The sequence below is a fragment of the Emydura macquarii genome, unplaced genomic scaffold (assembly GCF_026122565.2).
Source record: "Emydura macquarii macquarii isolate MOO-44397 ecotype Brisbane River unplaced genomic scaffold, CSIRO-AGI_Emac_v2 contig_2897, whole genome shotgun sequence".
NCBI classification, from domain to species: domain Eukaryota; kingdom Metazoa; phylum Chordata; order Testudines; family Chelidae; genus Emydura; species Emydura macquarii.
In genome coordinates, this window is record NW_027133034.1 from 3,631,272 (window position 1) to 3,650,641 (window position 19,370).

General features: G+C 41.7%; 1 protein-coding gene across 4 annotated transcripts in view; it reads right to left on the reverse strand.

Annotated features, from left to right (window-relative positions):
* The window catches only part of ABHD17B (abhydrolase domain containing 17B, depalmitoylase), a 30,682-nt gene extending 11,473 nt beyond the window's left edge, over positions 1 to 19,209 (reverse strand). Inside the window, exons 1-2 of one of the 4 annotated variants that reach the window (XM_067568472.1) lie at positions 18,851 to 19,209; positions 6,083 to 6,557 (exon numbers count right to left, since the gene is read on the reverse strand). In XM_067568472.1, the coding sequence (XP_067424573.1) occupies positions 6,083 to 6,549 (467 nt within the window). In that variant the 5' untranslated portion in view covers positions 6,550 to 6,557; positions 18,851 to 19,209. Of the gene's footprint in view, positions 1 to 6,082; positions 6,558 to 8,036; positions 8,057 to 18,556; positions 18,669 to 18,727; positions 18,808 to 18,850 lie in introns of those variants that run through there. The other 3 variants (XM_067568474.1, XM_067568473.1, XM_067568475.1) reach the window with 3 other exon arrangements.
* Positions 19,210 to 19,370: the final 161 nt, after the last annotated feature.

Genomic DNA, 19,370 nt, shown 5'->3' on the forward strand with positions numbered 1-19,370 from the left:
ATCCAGATTTTGATGCACAATTGGCCCTTGTGATATCATAAATCTTTTGGATGGAAAGCAGATGTGAGGTCTGTCAAGGAGATCAGAGAACCAAGGCCACTTGGCCAGAATGGGCCAGAGTTACTAGTATTGCTTCTCTCCTGATGTTCTGCAGCATTCTGGTAAGCAGATGAAAAGTGGCGTGTATATGTGTGTGGGGCTGGGGTAGGGGAGGGAGACGGCATAATTTTGGCCATCTTTGCAACAAGTCATCTGTTTGGCCAGCAATCCCATTTGCATGAGAACACTAAAACCTTGCAATTCAAGTGGGATGTAAAGCAGATCTATCACTGAAAGACAATTTCTTTACCAGGAAATGAAACACCACTAGGTATAGCTCCCATTCTGGATGATCTATTTTTGCCTGCTGAGCCAGTCAGCCGTAACCTTCAATTCTGGCTTGGGTATAAAGGAAGCAAGCTGTCTGCAGATTCTTCTTTGCCCAAGTCATCAAGAGGTGAGCTTCTCTTTGAAGGACTGCAGATCTTGTTCCCATTGTCTGTTGACACGATATGGCTGAAGTGTTGTCTGTCACAATCAGCACTGGAGGTAAATTTAGATATGGGATCTGAGCTTTGAGACCATATTGGTTAGCTCTGAGCTTTTATCAGTTTATGTTATGCTTACTTTCTTGTTTGGATCACATTCCTTCAATAGTCCTTGCCCCACGTGAATGACCGGAGAATCCGCATGGGTGAGTTTAGGGAGGGATAATAGTGGTCTCATTTGGGCACTGGCCCAGTAAGAATATCCACACCAGAGACCACTGATCCCAGGAGAGAGATTTCCCTTGAAAGGTTGACTGTTTTTAATATGATTTCTCTGCTTCTCCTGTTTTCCTGCAATAAGCAGCTTTGTAGAGGACAGTGACTGCTGCCATTCAGACTTGCAACTTGCTGAGACTGTTAACGGACTCTCACAAAACAATGGCTCTGAAGCATCCTTATTGCTTCTCTGATACAGTCCACGACTGACACTACGGAGGACACCTAGGAAGTGTTCCAGTGTTAATACCAACTATCAGAAAGGAAGAAGTCTATCAGCAATTTCTTAAAAATACTTGTAGTGCTGTTGCTAAATCAAAGGAAGAACAACCTAAATTGATAATGTTATGCTCAGAAAGCAAAGCTTAGGAAGCATCTGAGAGACTGTGTAATTGGGATATGGAGACAGGCATCCTTCACATCTATAAATATCATGCAGTCCCCTCCATTGATGGCAGCTAATGTGGATTTTAAGGTCTCCATCTTTCATTCTGATTTTTTTAAATGAGTGTTGAGATAGTTGATATCGAAGTGCTCTGTACCTTTCTGCTTTCAGGGGAGGAGCTAGGAACAACATGGAGTAAAGCTTTGATTGTGACGGGCAGGGACAGGTTCATTTGCACCAAATCATAGGAGATCTAGGATAGCTGCCTGCATTCCCTTACTCCTCCTCAGGCAGAAACTCTTATGCTTTGCAATTAAAAAAAAAAAAAAAAAAAGTTGAGACCCCATACTTGCAATACCATCCACTCATGTTAGCATTGTTTGAGAAGCCACGCAAGGGTACTTGAGTGTCAGATGACAATTCTCTTTTGTTTATTTACTTATTCCTATTGGCTTGATGCCTTCAATAGTTTTCATGCCTGAAGGAAGGGGCTGAAGTGAGGCCTGTGAAGGGACTATATAGCAAAGAGGCCCCTCTTTCAGATAAAAATGTTTTCCTGTTAGAAGCAACAAGTTCTCGACCACCAAGGAAAAAGACATGTTTATCTGCAGTAGTGACACTAGGATAAATTTTGACTAGTGCACACCAAGAAATCTTCTGACCTTATAGAATGGAGCCCATGAAATGTGTGGGATAAAAGAAACAAATGGTGGGCCAAGTGGCCTGCAGGTTCTTCACATCTGGACTGCAGTCCCTCTGATCATTCTATTGCAATCTGCTTGGGGAAGGAGGTGAAGGTGATAGTGTGGCATGGCAACCTGTAACAGAAGCTGGGAGCAGTTGCAAAGACATTAAGGCTTGGTGACCCACAGTGACAGTTGGGAATGACAGTCCCAATAGTTAAGACATAGTGACCCACAGCAGCAGCTGAGGGCGATAGCTCAATACTTCTCTGTTGTTCACAATACTCAGTATACTTTTCCTTAAAGTTTATACTCTTTTTTTTCTTTAACACTTTATTATTTGAGTCTTTAATTATGACAGAATGCTGGCCTTCCTCCTGTAAGCAGGGAGAATTCCCTTCGTGGGATTGAGTGTTTGCATGCCTAGAGGAAACAGTACATGTCTATAGTCTGGTATTTCTTGCACTGATTAGCCATGCTGCACTCAGTGAGGGTGAGCAGGGGAATCAGGTGCTGAGGATTATCTGCCCTGCTGCACTCTTTACCTCAAAGTGCATAAATCTGCAGAGATTTCACTTTGTGCCTCAGAGTGCCTACTAGAGAATCCCCAGAATCAAATTCCTCAGAAGATGGAGGGGATTTGTGTTTTTCCCTGTGCTTTATGCTGGGGAACCCAGAGGGATCTGAACATCTGAGAAACCTCTTTCTCATGCCCCCCTTTGATTCCCTCTCAGGAGTGACTGTAAAACAGGCGGTTCCCTGAAGAGACTGTAAGGACCTTGTGGTTATGCTTGAGCAGCTTACATCCCTGGAGAAAGAGGAGGTTTGTGCTGGACTGTGGCCAGAAGGGGGCCTTCCCAGAGTTTCACACTTTGCTTAAGTTAGATTCCTGGACATGGCCTGGAGATAAACTGACCCCATCTTAGGGGCATCAGGGTCCAACCCTGGTCATTCATAGCAAGTCCTTGGCCCGTTTGCTGCACTGGGAGGCAGTGCTGTGTTGACAATGCTGGCAGGGAACAGTTCTGAGCCAGTGCAGGTCCGGGCAGGGAACACACTGTAGAATGGAAAAACAATGAGAGTTCTGTGGCACTTTAAAGACTAACAAATTTAATATTGGCAGGCATAAGCTTTCAAGAGACTTCAGCTCTCTTCTTCTACAGTAATACAGTAATGTAGAATGGAAGGAGGAACTGGGCCTGAGGACCCAATACCAGGCTCTCCTCACTCTGTCTCTGAATAGTGGTAACTCCCGGTTGTCGCAGCAGTGTGGGTGAGGGGCTGGGCAGCAGCTGGATGGGAAGCCCTTTGATACTGTGCTTCAACCTACACTCCTCCCCGCATGGTGTGGGGAGGAGCAAGCTGCTGATCCAAGGGCTGCTGCTATCATCTGTGCCAGGCTTGGGGGATTTTGCTGGTGATGTGCTGTCACTACTTCTTGGGAGTTCTGCTCGAAGAAGGGTGGCTTCTTCTGCCCTTGTCTGAGCTGTTGAGAGTTGTGAGTCGCCATCGGATCTCCACGCAGGCATTAATCAGCAAGGGAGGTGCAAGAGATAGCTGAGAGGAAAAACCTGCACTTTCTCTGCAATGCTGCAGTCTGCATGGGTGAGCAGGGAACACAGAGTACAAGAAACTGAAGAAAGGGAATCCTTTCTGCCAATAAAGGAACCCTGACAGCCTGAAGATTTTATGCCATTTTTCTTTCTTCTTTAAATTTGCTCTGCAGTAGGGAGAACCTGGTCTGTCTGCAACTGGAGAGGCAGACAAAAGCTGAGGGTTTCTCAGAGGTTGACACACACTTCCCCTATGTCTGATTGACAAGTTTGGTCTTCCGCCAAGCTGCACGGAGCAGAGTACCCAATGTCATGTGTCTGTGGACCTCATTATAAGCAAGAACGCTTGTTAGTAGTTCCTTAACTACTAGTATCCATACTGTCATTTTATATTAAGATACAGAATTTGAGTTTTTTAAATAGCTATTTATTTACACACTTAATTTTACAAAAATGGCTGGGAAGAAGATTCCCTATCAGGGAGCCCCTGAAGGGAGCAAAAAAGCTCTTAAAGACTCCCCGCACAGAGTGACAAACAAGAACCCTCTTTTCCCTCCCCTCTCCCCCCCCAAGGAACATGGAAATCGCTATTTACTCTAGTGATAACTCAAAAAACCTTGTTCAATTAACCTTAAACTTTGTCTCCTTTAAATGGAGATTATCCGTGAAAGGTTTCAGGTGGAAAGGAAATTTTCAGAAAGTTGGGGGAGTGGGGGAGAGATGAAGAGGAAATCAAACAGACTGTGCACTGTTTCCCTAGTTCTTTGGTCATTGCATATGTTTATAGTTTCCACTGAACACTATATAAACTTAGGCTTTCATGGACTCCCCAGGGTCTTAAAATTTCACATGTAACGAAAGTTTCCACACACATTTTAAATGTGATTCTAGGCATTAGTTCCCATTAAGGGGTTATGCATAAAACAAATGAGACTAAAATATTCAAACTATACATATTAAAAAAACAAGCCTTTGAAAAATACTTGGTGTACAGGACTCTAAAGAGATGGGATGTCTCAAAAATAACTGCCCTCTCTGGGTACAAATCAGATGAGGAATTCTAAACAGAAAAATGAGATTTTTCCTCCCCCAGAAATTAACAAAATATGGGGGAAGGAAACCTCTCAATCTTAGCTATGAAATTTTGTTAATTTATATTCCATCAAAATATTATAAGAATTCAAGCTGTACAATGAAACAGAAAATGGATGAAATGTCAAAGTTAAGGCTGCCTGTGTAATTTTAACTCCTCTTATAACATATTATAGTAGCTAGGGATTTCCAGGGCTCCTGGAGTCTCTGGGTATGTTCCTTATGCTGGCCACAGCTAGGTGACAGTTCATAAGTCACGACAGTGATACCACACTATCAGGTTATTCCCTCATGCAGCAGCAACATTTCTGTGGCAGGCTATATTGGCTTTAGGATTAACCTTGCTCTGGAAGAGCATTGCAAAGTGTACCAATTCCAGGAGAAAATCTGGCTAATGTCTAAACCAGTGGTTCTCAACCTGTGGGCCGTTTGTAGCCCAACCAGCACATAGCTGCAGCACATGTGACATCTAAGGGCCATACGGATAGTACTGGATGCGGCCCACAATGGTAAATATGTGATTGAGAACAGTGGTTCTCAGCCTACTATTTCTCAAGCAGAATACACTTTCTACAGTTTAGATACACAGCAATTTATATATTTTATTCTTCTGTCTATGCAAGATACTCCATATGTTTGTTTTTTAAAAATACTTCAACATATACAAAGATTTTAGAAAAGGTTTTGTGTGCCCCAATGGGCAGGTTACTCTCTTCTGTGCTCCCAATCATTCAGTGGCAGATCCTCCTTCCCAGTGTCAGGGTACCTCACATGCCCCTTAAACTACTTGTTCCTTGTTGCTGAAGCTACAGGTCTGAAGTGGAGGAGATGGGAAAGGACTCTGTTGCAGGTTACCAGCACACCAACAAAGAACATAACAAGGAAAACACCAGACAGCTTTCTTAGATCAAGTGCAATATCACCCCACGTGCAGTAAGCTGGGCTGACAATTACTGATATTGGTATCTGTTAAAACGAGAGTTCTGTGGCACTTTAAAAAGACTAACACATTTAATTTTAGCAGGCATAAGCTTTCGTGAGGCTCAGTTCACTTTGTCAGATGCAGAGGTAGAAATGAGAAATGAGAATACCTCTGCATCTGACAAAGTGAACTGAGCCTCACGAAAGCTTATGCCTGTTAAAATTAAATGTGTTAGTCTTTTTAAAGTGCCACAGAACTCTCGTTGTTTTTGCTGTATATAGACTAACACAGCTACCCCTCTGGTATCTGTTAAGACTCCATTGGAAGCGGGATACACACAGGTTAATTAATTGGACTTCTCCTTGGGCACTAGAATTTCAGGCCATCTAAAACAATTTATGCCCTGATCCTGCAAGCTGATCCAATTTGCGCAACTGGAGCCTAAAATGTTAAAGGTTTAACATACAGCAGAAATTTTGTAAGCAATAGACTTGAGATGTGGCAAAGTGTCACCACCCAAATCTGGTACAAATCAAATTAATTCTAAAATACAGTATTTTAAAATGGAAATCGACTCCATGCTAGCATAGACGAAGTAAACTTTGCAAAGCACAGTGGAAAAAAATTTGCAATTAACTCCTTACCTTGTCCTAAGAGCAACCCAAGCAGCATCAACATCAGCATACAGGTTCTTCTCTGTTGGTTTCCCAGAACTTGCGCCATATCCAGAATAATCATATGAGAATATGTTGCAGTTAATCCGTGAACCCAGTCCTATATAAAAGCTGCTCATTTGACCTAGGTCAACAGCATTTCCATGTGAGAAGAGCAAAGTATATTTGGCGTTCGGTGAGCAACGCACAAACATACAGGCAATCCTGTTACCTTTGCTGGTTCTAGTCATGAAACACTCAATGGCATCTTTTTCTCTAGAGGAGTACTGCCAGTCTGCTCGTTCTGAAAGATGTAGAGTCCAGCGACTACCACTCTCATCACACATCAGTGTGTAAGTAGGGTCTGGAGGTAAAAATGCCAGTTTGGAAGCAATTTTCCCTGGGCATGGTGGACAACAGAACAGGCAACACAGTTCACTAAAGGACAGATTATTCATTTTCTATTCTGAAATAGGAAAAGAGAAAAAAAATATTAATTTCTAATTACAATCCCATACAAGGACATGGCGTAAAATTAACATGTCATTGTAATTACAGAATAAGGAAGAATGTTTTACAAAAGGTTAATATCTATAATCTTAAATTTGGAACTAAGATAATCAACTTGTAACTAAAAAATTGTTGTGCAGAAAATTTTCTAACATCTTATATATTTTAAAATAGAATTTTAAAGCATTAGAGGTAAAATTTGGAAACCAACGTAGGAAAAGATATTTTTAATGTGACAAACATGGGAATTTCTTTTTACTAAAAGCAATAATGATTAAATTCTTTAAGACCAGTACAAAAGTTTTGAAGCTAGAAATCAACTATTCATATGACTTATTTTGGCTCAGAAAGCGTGGTACTGCTCATTCCAAAAATCTTCAAATTATAATGATCGAGAATTAAAATATGTGGTCCAATAATCACTGAAAAGCCAACAACACTACAATGATTCCAACACACTAAAGGAATAAAGATATCATTAGCCAAGAATCACTACAATGTTGTTAACCATTTCAAAAAATTATTACTAGTAATGGGATTGGGCCCCTGCTGTAGGCAATCTTGTGATGTGAAAAGCTCCAGCTTTTACATATTTTTAGGATGCAAAAAACAGAGAGTTACAAAGACTCTCTCTATTCGCTACAAAGAGTAGACTGTAGCCTAGTAGAAGTTATAACTTAACTGCAAACCCTGAGTTCTAATCCCAGTTCTTCCACCAACTACCATTAACTTCTGCCCTTCACAAACTTTATTAGCAGCCAAGGTTTCATACCTTGTGGGGCTGGTAACTGTCAGTCACCAATTTTATAGATAAAATGACAGAGCTTCTATGTGGTCACTTCAGACGGAGCTAGGAATAGAACCCAAGTCTCTAATAATAGATACAAGTCTCATCTTCTTTGCCACAAAGACTTACAACAGGAACATGACCAATCATGTGCTTGTGTAACTCCCACTAACATAAGCAACATATAGAGACTTATGACATTAATGCTACTTCCATGCTAAGAGATTTGGTTCTTTTGCTCAAGTGGTAGAGGCCTTTAAAAGACAATCCAAACTCAGAGGTCCTGGGTTCAAACCTCTCAAATGACCCAAACAGGAGCAGTGTTACATTTTGCTATTCTATTGTAACTAGACCATAATCTGTTGACAGAACCAGCAATAGAAACCAAGTATCCTGATGCCCACTGTTCCCACTGCTGTCTCACAAATATTTATGTAATCCACTGGCAATGTCCAAATTTACTTCTAAATTTAATGCTTTGCAGTATAAAATTTCAAGAGTTACTCCAGGATAATTATACTGTCTGTTACACAAGTATATATTTTTCACTCCTACATGGTTTGTCAGTGGGATATCACATCCCTCAACCCCCTTTGCATGGCTTTAGATGTTACCATTGTAAAATGTAGTTGAATCTCGTATACTAACCAGGTACCCACATCCTGGACATGAGTATTCCCCAGGCCAGGTAAAATATTTAGTGATGTATGCTACCACAAAATGTCTTGAAGCAGGTACTTCTCTCTTCAGGTGATATATGTAGATGCCTTCAGATCACCATCTTGATTCTTTGAGTATTCACAGCCTTCACGGGCCTCAAGAGTCAAGGCTTCCCTCAACTGCTAAAGCTGAGGGTCATTAAGCTGAAACTCAAATTCTCTCCCCCCTATAAATCAGAGAGAAAACAGTGCAGATTCTGATAGGAAATTTGATTACCATGTACTAGCTGAACAGAGAAGAGGGTAAGGAGTCAATTAGTCACTCTTGTCAAGAGGTAGTTTTGTCTGTGGGAAATGATGCTTTCTAAACAAAGTGACTGTCTGTTCTGGATCTGCCAGGAATCATACAGATACAGATCTGCACAAGTAGTCATGCAAATCCTTAGTAGCTCATCTGATGTATGCCAGGTGAGGTCTTCTGGACATGAAGTTTTATCTATGTGTCAGAAGAAGAACTCAAAATCCTACTCAAACGGGGCAAGGATTCACAAAACATATTGGAGGTCTTCTTTCCAAAGGGTGAAGCAGGAGGGTGGTTTCTTTATACTTTTCATGTCATCCTCAATTTTGAGGAAGATTCAGCTGGACAGAGCCAGAGTGAACATAGCTGGAAGGATCTGATGTCATTCAAAGGAACTGGTTAGAAAAGCATTGAGGATGGGTTAGAAAGAAGCACTGAGAACCGTTCCACTGGTTCCTTCTTTAAGAGAAAGTCAGGTAAAACTACTGATCCAGGGGACTCAGGAGAAAGCAGCAGAGGGATTGTAAGGTCTGAGGCCTTGTTTTTTTTTTGCTAAGCTTAGGCCTTGTTCTTGGGCTAAGCAATAGCAGCCATATCAGGAGAGGCAGGAGCTATAAGCTAAGTAGCAGGTAGTCACATCTTCACATTCCTCAAATTACTTCAAGACAATGTAATATCAGGCTGTTAAGAAGGTGATACTGTCCTAATAGTTTCTGCCACCACAAGATAAAGAAACAAATCTTAAGATGCTTAAAGAAAAACTATTTGATAACCTTCTGTCTGGAAAGGAATCATTTATCAACAGTTGTGGTTATAAAATCTACACTTATTGTTTTGTCTTTATGGTACCTACTTCTCTATTGTTTATCTGAATGATTTCTGTCTTGTTCTTTGCTTGTTTTGTCTGTTGCATAATTAAGTGTGCACTATTTAAATGAATTAAGGTGTTGGGATTTGATTGGTTAAAGGACTATTTTGTAATGGGCTAGGATTGGTGTTTTGCAACACTTCCATTTAAAATGATTGGTTAAGGTACAGCTAAGCAGGACCCAAGTTTTAACTATATAAACTGAGGTCCCAAAGAAAGTTCTTTGGAGTCTAACTCCAGGACGTAGCCAAAGAACATCAGAGATGCCAGACCTCAACAGTCTGCCAACCATACTGTGCATAAACTGGAGTCCCCAGATGATCCAGTCCTGACTGACCACCAGGAGAAGTTTGTCTGCCTTATTGGGAGTGGTGAGCATTGGATACTTAGTGTGTGTATTCTGTTTTGGTAATTGTTAATAAATAGAGAATAAAGATATTACTATATAAGGCTCCTTACCAGTACTTCAACTAGGAATGGGTGACCCTGAGCCCTAGAGGGTGAAATGGGTAAGAGTAGGTGCCTTTCCCCTGGAGCTTTATGGATTGGAAAAGGGCGGGGGTGCCTTAACCAAGTTATGGCTTGAGCCCTACGGATTGAGATAAAGGTGGGGTGCCCTGGAGTGCGGGTAATAGAATCACCACAAAAATGTTTTGTCCTCTTGAGATAAGGAGAAATAGGAGATTTTGGTCTTGTCACCGTTCTTTGCCAAAGAGACCACTGATGCATGTAAGACACTGGTAAGATTTAGAAATCAGAGTTGCCCAATTTGAGGTTGCTCTGAAGTACATCACCCTAGATGTAAAGCAGCAACAGTTGAATGGAAACAATTTCTTGGTTCTGTGAAGCTTGAATGTTGTGGGAACTATGGATATGAACATTGCATCAGTTTATTTCAGAATTGTAGTTTTCACAGCACTAAAGGTTCATCCATATGGTGCAGTGAAAGAAAGCTCTGGAGCAAAACCTGCACCAATCAAACCAACTCACCCTATGGTGGAGAATCAGGGCTTGATATGGATGGTGATTCAAAGACCTCAGACATCACCATCACGAAAACCTTCAAAAATATGTTATCTATCTAGCGAAATCACTAGGAGTCCTGACTCATTCAATTCCACAGAGGTTTCTTTTGAGACCCCCGAGATCCAGGGAAGCTGGCCACATTGAGATCTGGCCAGATCTTTAATCGAGAAATCCTTGCCAGTATACCTCTTTTTACACATTGCAGCTTCTTTAAACCACAAGCACCAAAAGAGGTGCTTTCCTCATCTCCAGAGAATTAATATCCACACCCATTAAAAACCATTTTAATGGCTCTTTATGGGGCCTCTTTACAAAGATGACAACCCATTTCAGCGTGGGATTTTACATTGGGCTTCATCATCGAGGAAAACTCAGCATATATATAGCTCGGATAACTTTTTATGAAAAGGTCTCAGACTTGTGCACTCCTGGAGTCTCTTGTCAGAGCACATTCTTCAATAGTCTTTCAGTTGTTGCGCCCTTTTGGAGAATTGTAAATACTAGTGCATTTGACTGAGTGCCCTTCCTTGAAGTATAAAAGACACTTTTTATGCTCACCTGAAATGAGCAAAGCAAGAACACCAGTCTTTCTTGCATAGATCAGCTATTTCAGGCATAGACTGAGACAAACCCTAGCAAAATCTAGCACAAATTTGACAAATCAGCCAAAAACTATATTAAATAAAGATTTTAGTCTATATACTAACCAATTATTTAATGAGAACCAAAATGACCAAGACAGACAGAGGTTGGTTTCATGCATGCTGGCACGTAGATAAGATATATTCTTAGTCTAAGGCTATGTTCAGACTGACGGTGGCAAAATCGCCGCCACCAGATCGATCTTTCTTGATCGATTGAGCGGTCAGTGAGACCTACTCAATCGATCAGGAAATCGACTGAGTAAGTCCACCCCCTCAAGTAGAGTAGCACTGAGCTGATGGGAACGCTGTTCCCATCGGCTCAGCGCAGTGAGAACAGCGCGCAGAAGGGAAGCAGAGCAGTCGACATCAGTTACGCAAATTACTCTGTGTAGTTTGCGTATCTCCCGTCGACTGCCGCCGAATCGCGCGGTAAGTGTGAACCAGCTCTAATACAGATACGAAGGGAATTGTGTGTGATCATTAAAAACCAATATTAAAAAATGTTCTGTGGTTACCTAGGTAGGAACTCAGCTACTACAGTGAAACTCTATGGAAACAATGCCATGAAAGAGAACAAGAATGATCAAATGCTGGTATATAAGGAGAAAGAAATCAGTTGAAGGAATAGATTGAGACATTAAGAATATTGACAAACAGCTGCCATTCCTGTCCTTTCTCAAAGAAATGGACCTCCTAGTTAGTAGTCAATAATACAAATTAAATTGTTGACAACAATCCACTTTACTTATGACTACACATACATGGTCAAACTTACAAAAATAACCCAAAGCTACAAACAACATGGAAATACATAAATGATAAGCAGCTCAAATTTAAACAGTCTACAATCTCCGAAGGAGGCACAATTTGTTTCTCCTGCAACAACTAAGTAGCAACAACTGCTACCTGTTATGGACAGATAGCAGAAAATGAAATACTACTGTCTACCTAAGTTAAGCATCAGACATTCAAATTTTCATCTAGGGACACATCCCAACATTTACTGAACCATTACACTGCCTATAAATTCACTGCAATTTTCATAAATGCAAGCCATCTTTCTTTCCTAATTTAAGTAACATGCATTTGATTGGCCCAGCCACCAATAATTAGCCAGTGAGAAAATTTAAAATCCAAGCCCAGGGGATGTAAAGTGTATTCCGTTCCATTTTATGTGAAAGTCTGTTTAGACCTCAAGAGCGCATACAGCTTTCCAACCCAGGATTCTCACTCGTTGCAGAGTGCTTCATTTCTAGCAACTGATAACTAGATAATTACCTAAATGCACATGTCAAAGGGGATTCTAATACAGGAACAGGAGTTTATGTAATTTATTACCACAAAGAAAGCTATATCACTACAACTTGAGATTTTAGTACTAAAAGTATTTGCCACTGCAGTTTCAAATGAAGGTAGTGGAAACTGGGCTGTGGAACATGCAAACAGGGCAGGGCTGCAGAAACCATTCCAGGCAATGCCAGGTTATTCTGGGATCAGATGTGGTTGGTTTTCTGCCTCAAACTAGCTGATGTGTGCTAAAATTGAGCCTTGTCATGTGATGCAAATCAATGATTTGGGATAGAGTTCCATTTTCCTGGACAGAAAGACATCTACTTACTTTGCCCGTGTGCTAAATTTGCAGATTGACACATACAACAGTTGGATTAAACTGACAAAACAGAAATCTACCTTCATTCAAATTAGAGATTATGACCCTAGAACTTCTCTTTATCCAGACCATGCTTGCACCAACTCCTTTCATTACAACGATAAGTAAATTCTGGGCACCAGGAACTCTCTCATATGAAATTTCACCTGGTGAACTCTCTGAATATGAGGCCATTACTCTAAGTCAAACAATGTTTTGATTATACTGGAGCTGGTCTGCCATTCAGTGTACCCTACTGAATGTACTCAGCACCGGAAATGAAACCAGGATGTGTAAGTCCACGGGGTATATACAGTAACTCTGACATCAGCATTTAAGAGTTCCCAAATGAATTAATATCTCAATTTACTAGAATACATTACTCTGAAGGCACAGTCTAATTTAAGTGGCATGGAAATGATTTATCAGAATAGATGAGCATGGTCTCTTCTCAGAAGGTACATTAGCACATAAGATTTTAGAAAAAGGGACTATAGCCCAACGTTAACCCACAGAAAAGTGCCCCATTTTGTTAATCATAACGGAAACATCTGATGGGATTTCAAAATTAGGGCATGGGTAGATAGCTAATCATGGAGATTCTGGGAATGTATGTCTCCCATCCTGATCAAACCAAGAGCCAGAAAATTTCATTCTCATATTGAGAACTAACACAATTTAAAAAACCAAGGAACTCATCAGCTCAGAACTTTTATATAATTTATGTATTAGAATAACTAGGTTATTTTATCGAAAAATCACCCAAGCAACTCAATGATTGACACCACTGTATGTTTCTAAAATAAGCAAAAAAGCAACCATTTAAAGAAAACCTAACGTCTCTTCATTCAAAGTTGATAATCCTGATTTGCACGAATGAACACTTTAACACACTTATGCAATATTTTAAAAGTGGTACTCCTATCACTGTCCAAAAGCTTTTCCAATATGGATACTTTGAGCAAGGAGAAGTGCTGTAGTTGTCACAGGCAAGTTAAGATACGGCGCTCTCATCAAGGAAAAAATAAGTTTGCGCTTTCTGCATTTCCATTTCTAGGATATGTGCTCAAAGTTCAGAACTGAAAAAGATGATAAGGCTATGTAACAAACACCAGTATTCGATAATGTTTTAAAAAGTGAGCTGAACAAAAAGATCTTAAGTATTTTGTATCCAACATTAAGAAATGAAGTATATTTAAAACTATGAGAAAAATCCAAGGTTTATGTTTTTCTTATTACAAAGTAGAAAAATTCTGCATTATTGTTTAAGGCTTCACTGCAGAAGCATTATTGCACCAATAGGCTAAGAATCATAGAACCAACTCACCGATCCACCTCTTTACTGGACAGATTTTAAAGCCTAAATAGCTTGCTTGTTAAAATTAATCTCTTCTAAGATTCCCATGAATAATAAAGCATTAAACCAAAGGAGAGCATTAAAATTGCCTTGCAGCTAAAATCTAATCCAATCTTCAGCAATTAACCTTTTCAGTAGAACTAGAGAAAGGAAGAAAAAAAAGTCTAACAAGTGTGTGTGTGTGTGTGTAAGGCTCTTAGTACATTTCAAGTGTAATTGCTTTACACAGGCAATTTTTTTCCTCCCTGATCCATAAAAAGTGGCACTCCCACTATCTCTTTCCCTAAAAGCTTCATCCCATGCCCTTAACTCAGTCTACAAGGTCTCCCAAATGCGGTAAACACTTCTGTTGTGCATAACCTTATTCATGTTAGTAGTCCCTCTGGCTACATCAAAAGGACTACTGATATGAATAAAGTTAAGCATCTGAATATGTTTGCAAGTTTTTTTGAGGGGTAAGAGTGCTAAGACAATACTAAAAATATGCAATAGTTTAAATTTGTTGCATATTTTAAATTGTGGTTTTCATTTTTTTTTAATTCTTATTTTAGCAGCATATATTTGGACTATTCCACAACTTTCCTAAGATCTTGAAAGCAGAGAAATGAGGACTAAAACTACAATAGAATTTACACAGCAATCCAATAGTTAAAATCCCTTTCCAGTAACAATGTATTACCATGGAACAAAAATGTATGAATAGACATCCTTAAATTAATTTGATAAGAAACATAACAAGATATGTGAAAACAGTGAGAAATAACTAAAGGAAATTAGTGTCCAATTAAAAAGATAAAAGATTAGACCAACAGAGCTATGATGAATGAACACAATGGACCCAGAGAAGAACATGGAGGAAGCCTGAAAATGGAAGTTTAGAATTATTTATATATATAATTATGCATTCTGTCATTTTCAAGTACTTCTCAAAGATCTGAATACCCTACACTAAAATTGATTACTGTAAAGGATCAAACTATTTTCTTTTCTTACATGAAAATATTCCACGGAAAACTATTTAGCATCCTTATGACTAAAGGAGCACCCAAGGAAGACAAGGCTGTTGTGAAGCTAAATGAATTCTTTGCATCCATCTTCACTTCAGAGGATGTGAGGAGATTCCCGCACCTGAGCCACTCTCTTTAGGTGACAAATCTAAGGAACTGTTCCAGACTGGGGTGTCAATAGAAGAGGTTTTGGAACAAATCAATAAATTAACCACTAAGAAGTCACCAGGGCTAGATAGCATTCACCCACAAGTTCTGAAGGAAGTTAAATATGAAATTGCAGAACTACTAATTCTGGTGTATAACCTATGATTTAAATCAGCCTCTGTACCAGATGACTGTAGGATAGCTAATATAACCCTAATTTTAAAAAAAAAAAAAGGCTCCAGAGGCGAGCCAGGCAATTACATGTCAGTGAACCAAACTTCAGTACCAGGTAAACTAGTTGAAATTATAGTAAAGAACAGAATTATAAGACACAGATTAACAAGAGTCAACATAGCTTTATAAGGAGAAATCATGCTTCATCTATCTATTAGAATTCTTTGAGGGAGTCAACCAGGAACAATAGATAAGGATCCTTGGTGTTAGGAACCATTAGGAAAGGGATAGATAATAAAAGAGAAAATAGCATAATGTCACTATATAAATCCATGGTACAACTACACCTTGAATATTGCAGATGGTTGCCGCATCTCAGAAAAGATGCATTAGAACGGGAAAAGGTACATAGAAGGGCAGCAGGAGTGGTTCAGGTATGAAAAAGCTTCCATATGAGGAGAGATTAAAGACTTCAATTTAGAAAAAAAATGATTAAGGTGGGGATAAGGAAGTATGGGTTGGATGAATGGACTGTAAAATGGATAGAGAACTGCCTAGAGCATAGGCCTCAACGAGTAGTGATCAATGGCTCCAAGTCTAGCTGGCAGCCGGTCACGAGCGGAGTGCCCCAAGGGTCGGTCCTGGGGCTGGTTTTGTTCAACATCTTCATCAATGATCTGGAGGATGGGGTAGATTGCACCCTCAGCAAGTTTGCAGATGACACTAAGTTGGGGGGAGTGGTAGATACCCTGGAAGATAGGGATAGGATACAGAAGGACCTAAACAAGCTGGAGGATTGGGCCAAAAGAAATCTGATGAGGTTCAACAAGGACAAGTGCAGAGTCCTGCACTTAGGAAGGAAGAATCCCATGCACAGCTACAGACTGGGGACCGATGAGCTAGGCAGCAGTTCTGCAGAAAAGGACCTGGGGGTAACAGTGGATAAGAAGCTGGATATGAGTCAGCAGTGTGCCCTGGTTGTCAAGAAGGCTAATAGCATATTGGGCTGCATTAGTAGGAGCATTGCCAGCAGATCACGGGAAGTGATCATTCCCCTCTATTCGGCATTGGTGAGACCACATTTGGAGTATTGTATCCAGTTTTGGGCCCCCCACTACAACAAGGATGTGGACAAGTTGGAGAGAGTCCAGCGGAGGGCAACAAAAATGATTAGGGGGCTGGAGCACAAGCCTCTCCTCATAAGTCTGAAGAAACTAGGCTTGTTTAATCTGCAAAAGTGAAGAATGAGGGGGGAATTTGATAGCAGCCTTTAACTACCTGAAAGGGGGTTCCAGGGAGGATGGAGCTAGGCTGTTCTCAGTGGTGGCAGATGATAGAACAAGGAGCAACGGTCTCAAGTTGCAGGGGGGGAGATCTAGGTTGGACATTAGGAAAAAGTTTTTCACTAGGAGGGTGGTGAAGCACTGGAATGGGTTACCTAGCAAAGTGGTGGAATCTCCATTTTTAGAGGTTTTTAAGCTGCGGCTTTACAAAACCCTGGCTGGGATTATTTAGCTGAGGTTAGTCCTGCTCTGAGCAGGGGGTTGGACTAGATGATATCCTGAGGTCCCTTCCAACTCTATGATTCTATATGATAGAGGTCTATAAAATCATGAATGGCAAAGCGAAAGTGTATAAGAAAGTGTTATTTACCCCTTCACGTAACACAAGAACCCGGGTCACTCAATAAAATTACAGTAATAGACAACAGGTTTAAAATTGACATAAGGAAGTGCCTCTTCACACAATGCATGATTAACCTGTAGAACTCATTACCAGGTAAAGGCTAAAATTATAACTAGGCTCAAAACAGAATTATATAAATTCATAGAGGCTAGTCCACCAACAGCTATGAATCAAGATGGTCAGAGATGCAATCACACACTCTGGGTGTCCCTAAAACTGTTAGAAACTGGGACTCAATGAAAAGGGGCAGATCACTCAATAACTGCCCTGTTCATTCCTGTTGAAGCATCTAGCATTGGCCACTGTCAGAAGACAGGATACTGGGCTAGTTGGACCACTGGTCTGAGCCAGTATGGCCATTCTTATGTTCTTGTGGTTGTATGGTTTTACTATACTCACTAATGCTAAAATGTATGAGGGAAAAAAACCTATCTTGTACTGACTGTCCAATAAAGCAATTTGGTAAATGGTAGCAGCCACTCTTGCTGTATACTTCATATGTTTTAAACAGCTCTAGTGGTCTATTTTTGAATGGAGAAAAGCAGAGGAAACAATAGAAAGCCAAAACAGAAAAACACAATCCCCAGAAGATCCTAGATACACACTCATGGGATTAAGTCAGATTACATAATGTTTGTGTTCTGCAAGCAAGACACTGCACTATAGTACTCTTCTATTTAAAACAATCTGCACATTGACAACCACTGAAGTACTGCATTGTTGGCATTTCAGTGTCTCAGAGTGGTACACCATCACACCAGTTAAGGCACAAATAATTTTAAAAAAAACAACAAATTTAAAAACAGCAAATAAGTTTTAGTTATATTTTGGTTTCAGTATAGTTATGTTTACAGGCTAACCAGTCCATGGCCCAAATCAATAATTATTATTCTAAAAGTAACTAAAATCTGTCTGCAAAATGGTTATTTTGGCACAATCCTGTTCATACTTTCCCTTCCATAGAAAGCCAAGAAAATCTAAAAAATAATCAAATCAGGACAACTAAAAAGTGACCTACACATTTTCCAAACATCCAATTTTAAGTTACTCCACAAAAACCAAAGACTTCTTTCTTGTACGTACAAAAAGCTGTCTGGACCTACTAAACAACAAAGTATGCAAGGTATGCATCTTAATGTCATCCTCCCAGCTCCGAGGTTTCAAAAACAAAATATTTTATTCCTCTCCTCCCAGAGTAGCACGTTTCATAGCTCAACTTAGAAATAAGGTATTACCTCCACCCCCAAAACACACTCTTTAGAACTACCTGGCCCCATGTTAGCTCCATTTCAGTCATTCCCCCACCCACCCAGCATGAGATAAGCAGTAGCTGCCCTTCAAATATTGATTTAGTATCTTTGCCCATAACTGTAGGACCTGCTGCTCACACCGAGGGGGGGACGGGACAGGGGGGGACAGTCGGTTCCCCTGTACCGCCGCCCAGGAAGATGAAAGGGGGAGGCTGTGCCCCCTTTGGAGTGGCTGGGGCCGCAGAGAAGGAGACAACAGCAGCCCGTGGCAGGGAGTGTGGGGGAGAACTTAGGGGATCGCATAGGAGCTGAAACCCCCTCCCCCCACCAGGCCTTCACACCTTCCCCCCCCCGGCAGCCCGGCCGCAGGGAGGGGAAGCAACTCGCTCCACGCTACCCACCCTGCACCGGTAGCTAGCGACGCGCCGCCAGCCCGTCCCTCAGCTGTGCCCCAGCGGTGACCCCGCTGCCCCGGCCGTAGACCAAACTCCCCTGCGGACCGCCACGGACCTCGGGAGCGGATTCACACGCTGCCGCCCCGTCTGAGGCTCCGGACCCCCCCGCAGACTGACCTCCTTCCCCGCCTCGCCGCAGGTTCGCGGCGGCTGCGCCTGGGATGGGAACCGCTCGGAACAGGAACCTGGGCCCCGCACTGCGGGCAGCGGGAGCGATCAATACGGGGGAGGGGCACGCACCTGCCTCTGTCACGCGCTGGCTCTGGAGCGAGGCTGCGTCCAGCTCCCGCTTGGGGCGGCGGCCCCGTCAGCCCCCTCTCCCCAACCGCGGCCGTTCGAACGCTGGGGATGTGCTGAGTAACGGCTCCGCTTGGCGCTCTCGGTGCGGCGGCCTGCAGCACCGCGCCGAACCCGAGTCGCTTACAGCCCCCGGCGGACACTACAAGGACGAGGGCCGGGCGTGTACACGGTCCTCGGAAGCCTCCGTCCCCGCCTCCCGGAGCAACTGGCCTGAATCTGGATTAATTTGAGTTTGGGCAGAGAACTGCTCAGCGCCAAGGGGCGGTAGGGTGGGACAGACACAGGCCCTCATTGACCGGCAGCCGGCCACAACGCACCAATGAGATTGCAGCCCGACTAGAGCCAATGAGGAAGCGCAAGAAAACGAGGGGGTGGGACAGTGAGAGGGAAGACCCAATCCCGACATAGAGAGACACCGATTGACACTAGGCGCCGACCAATGGGAAGGCTCGGCTGCTTT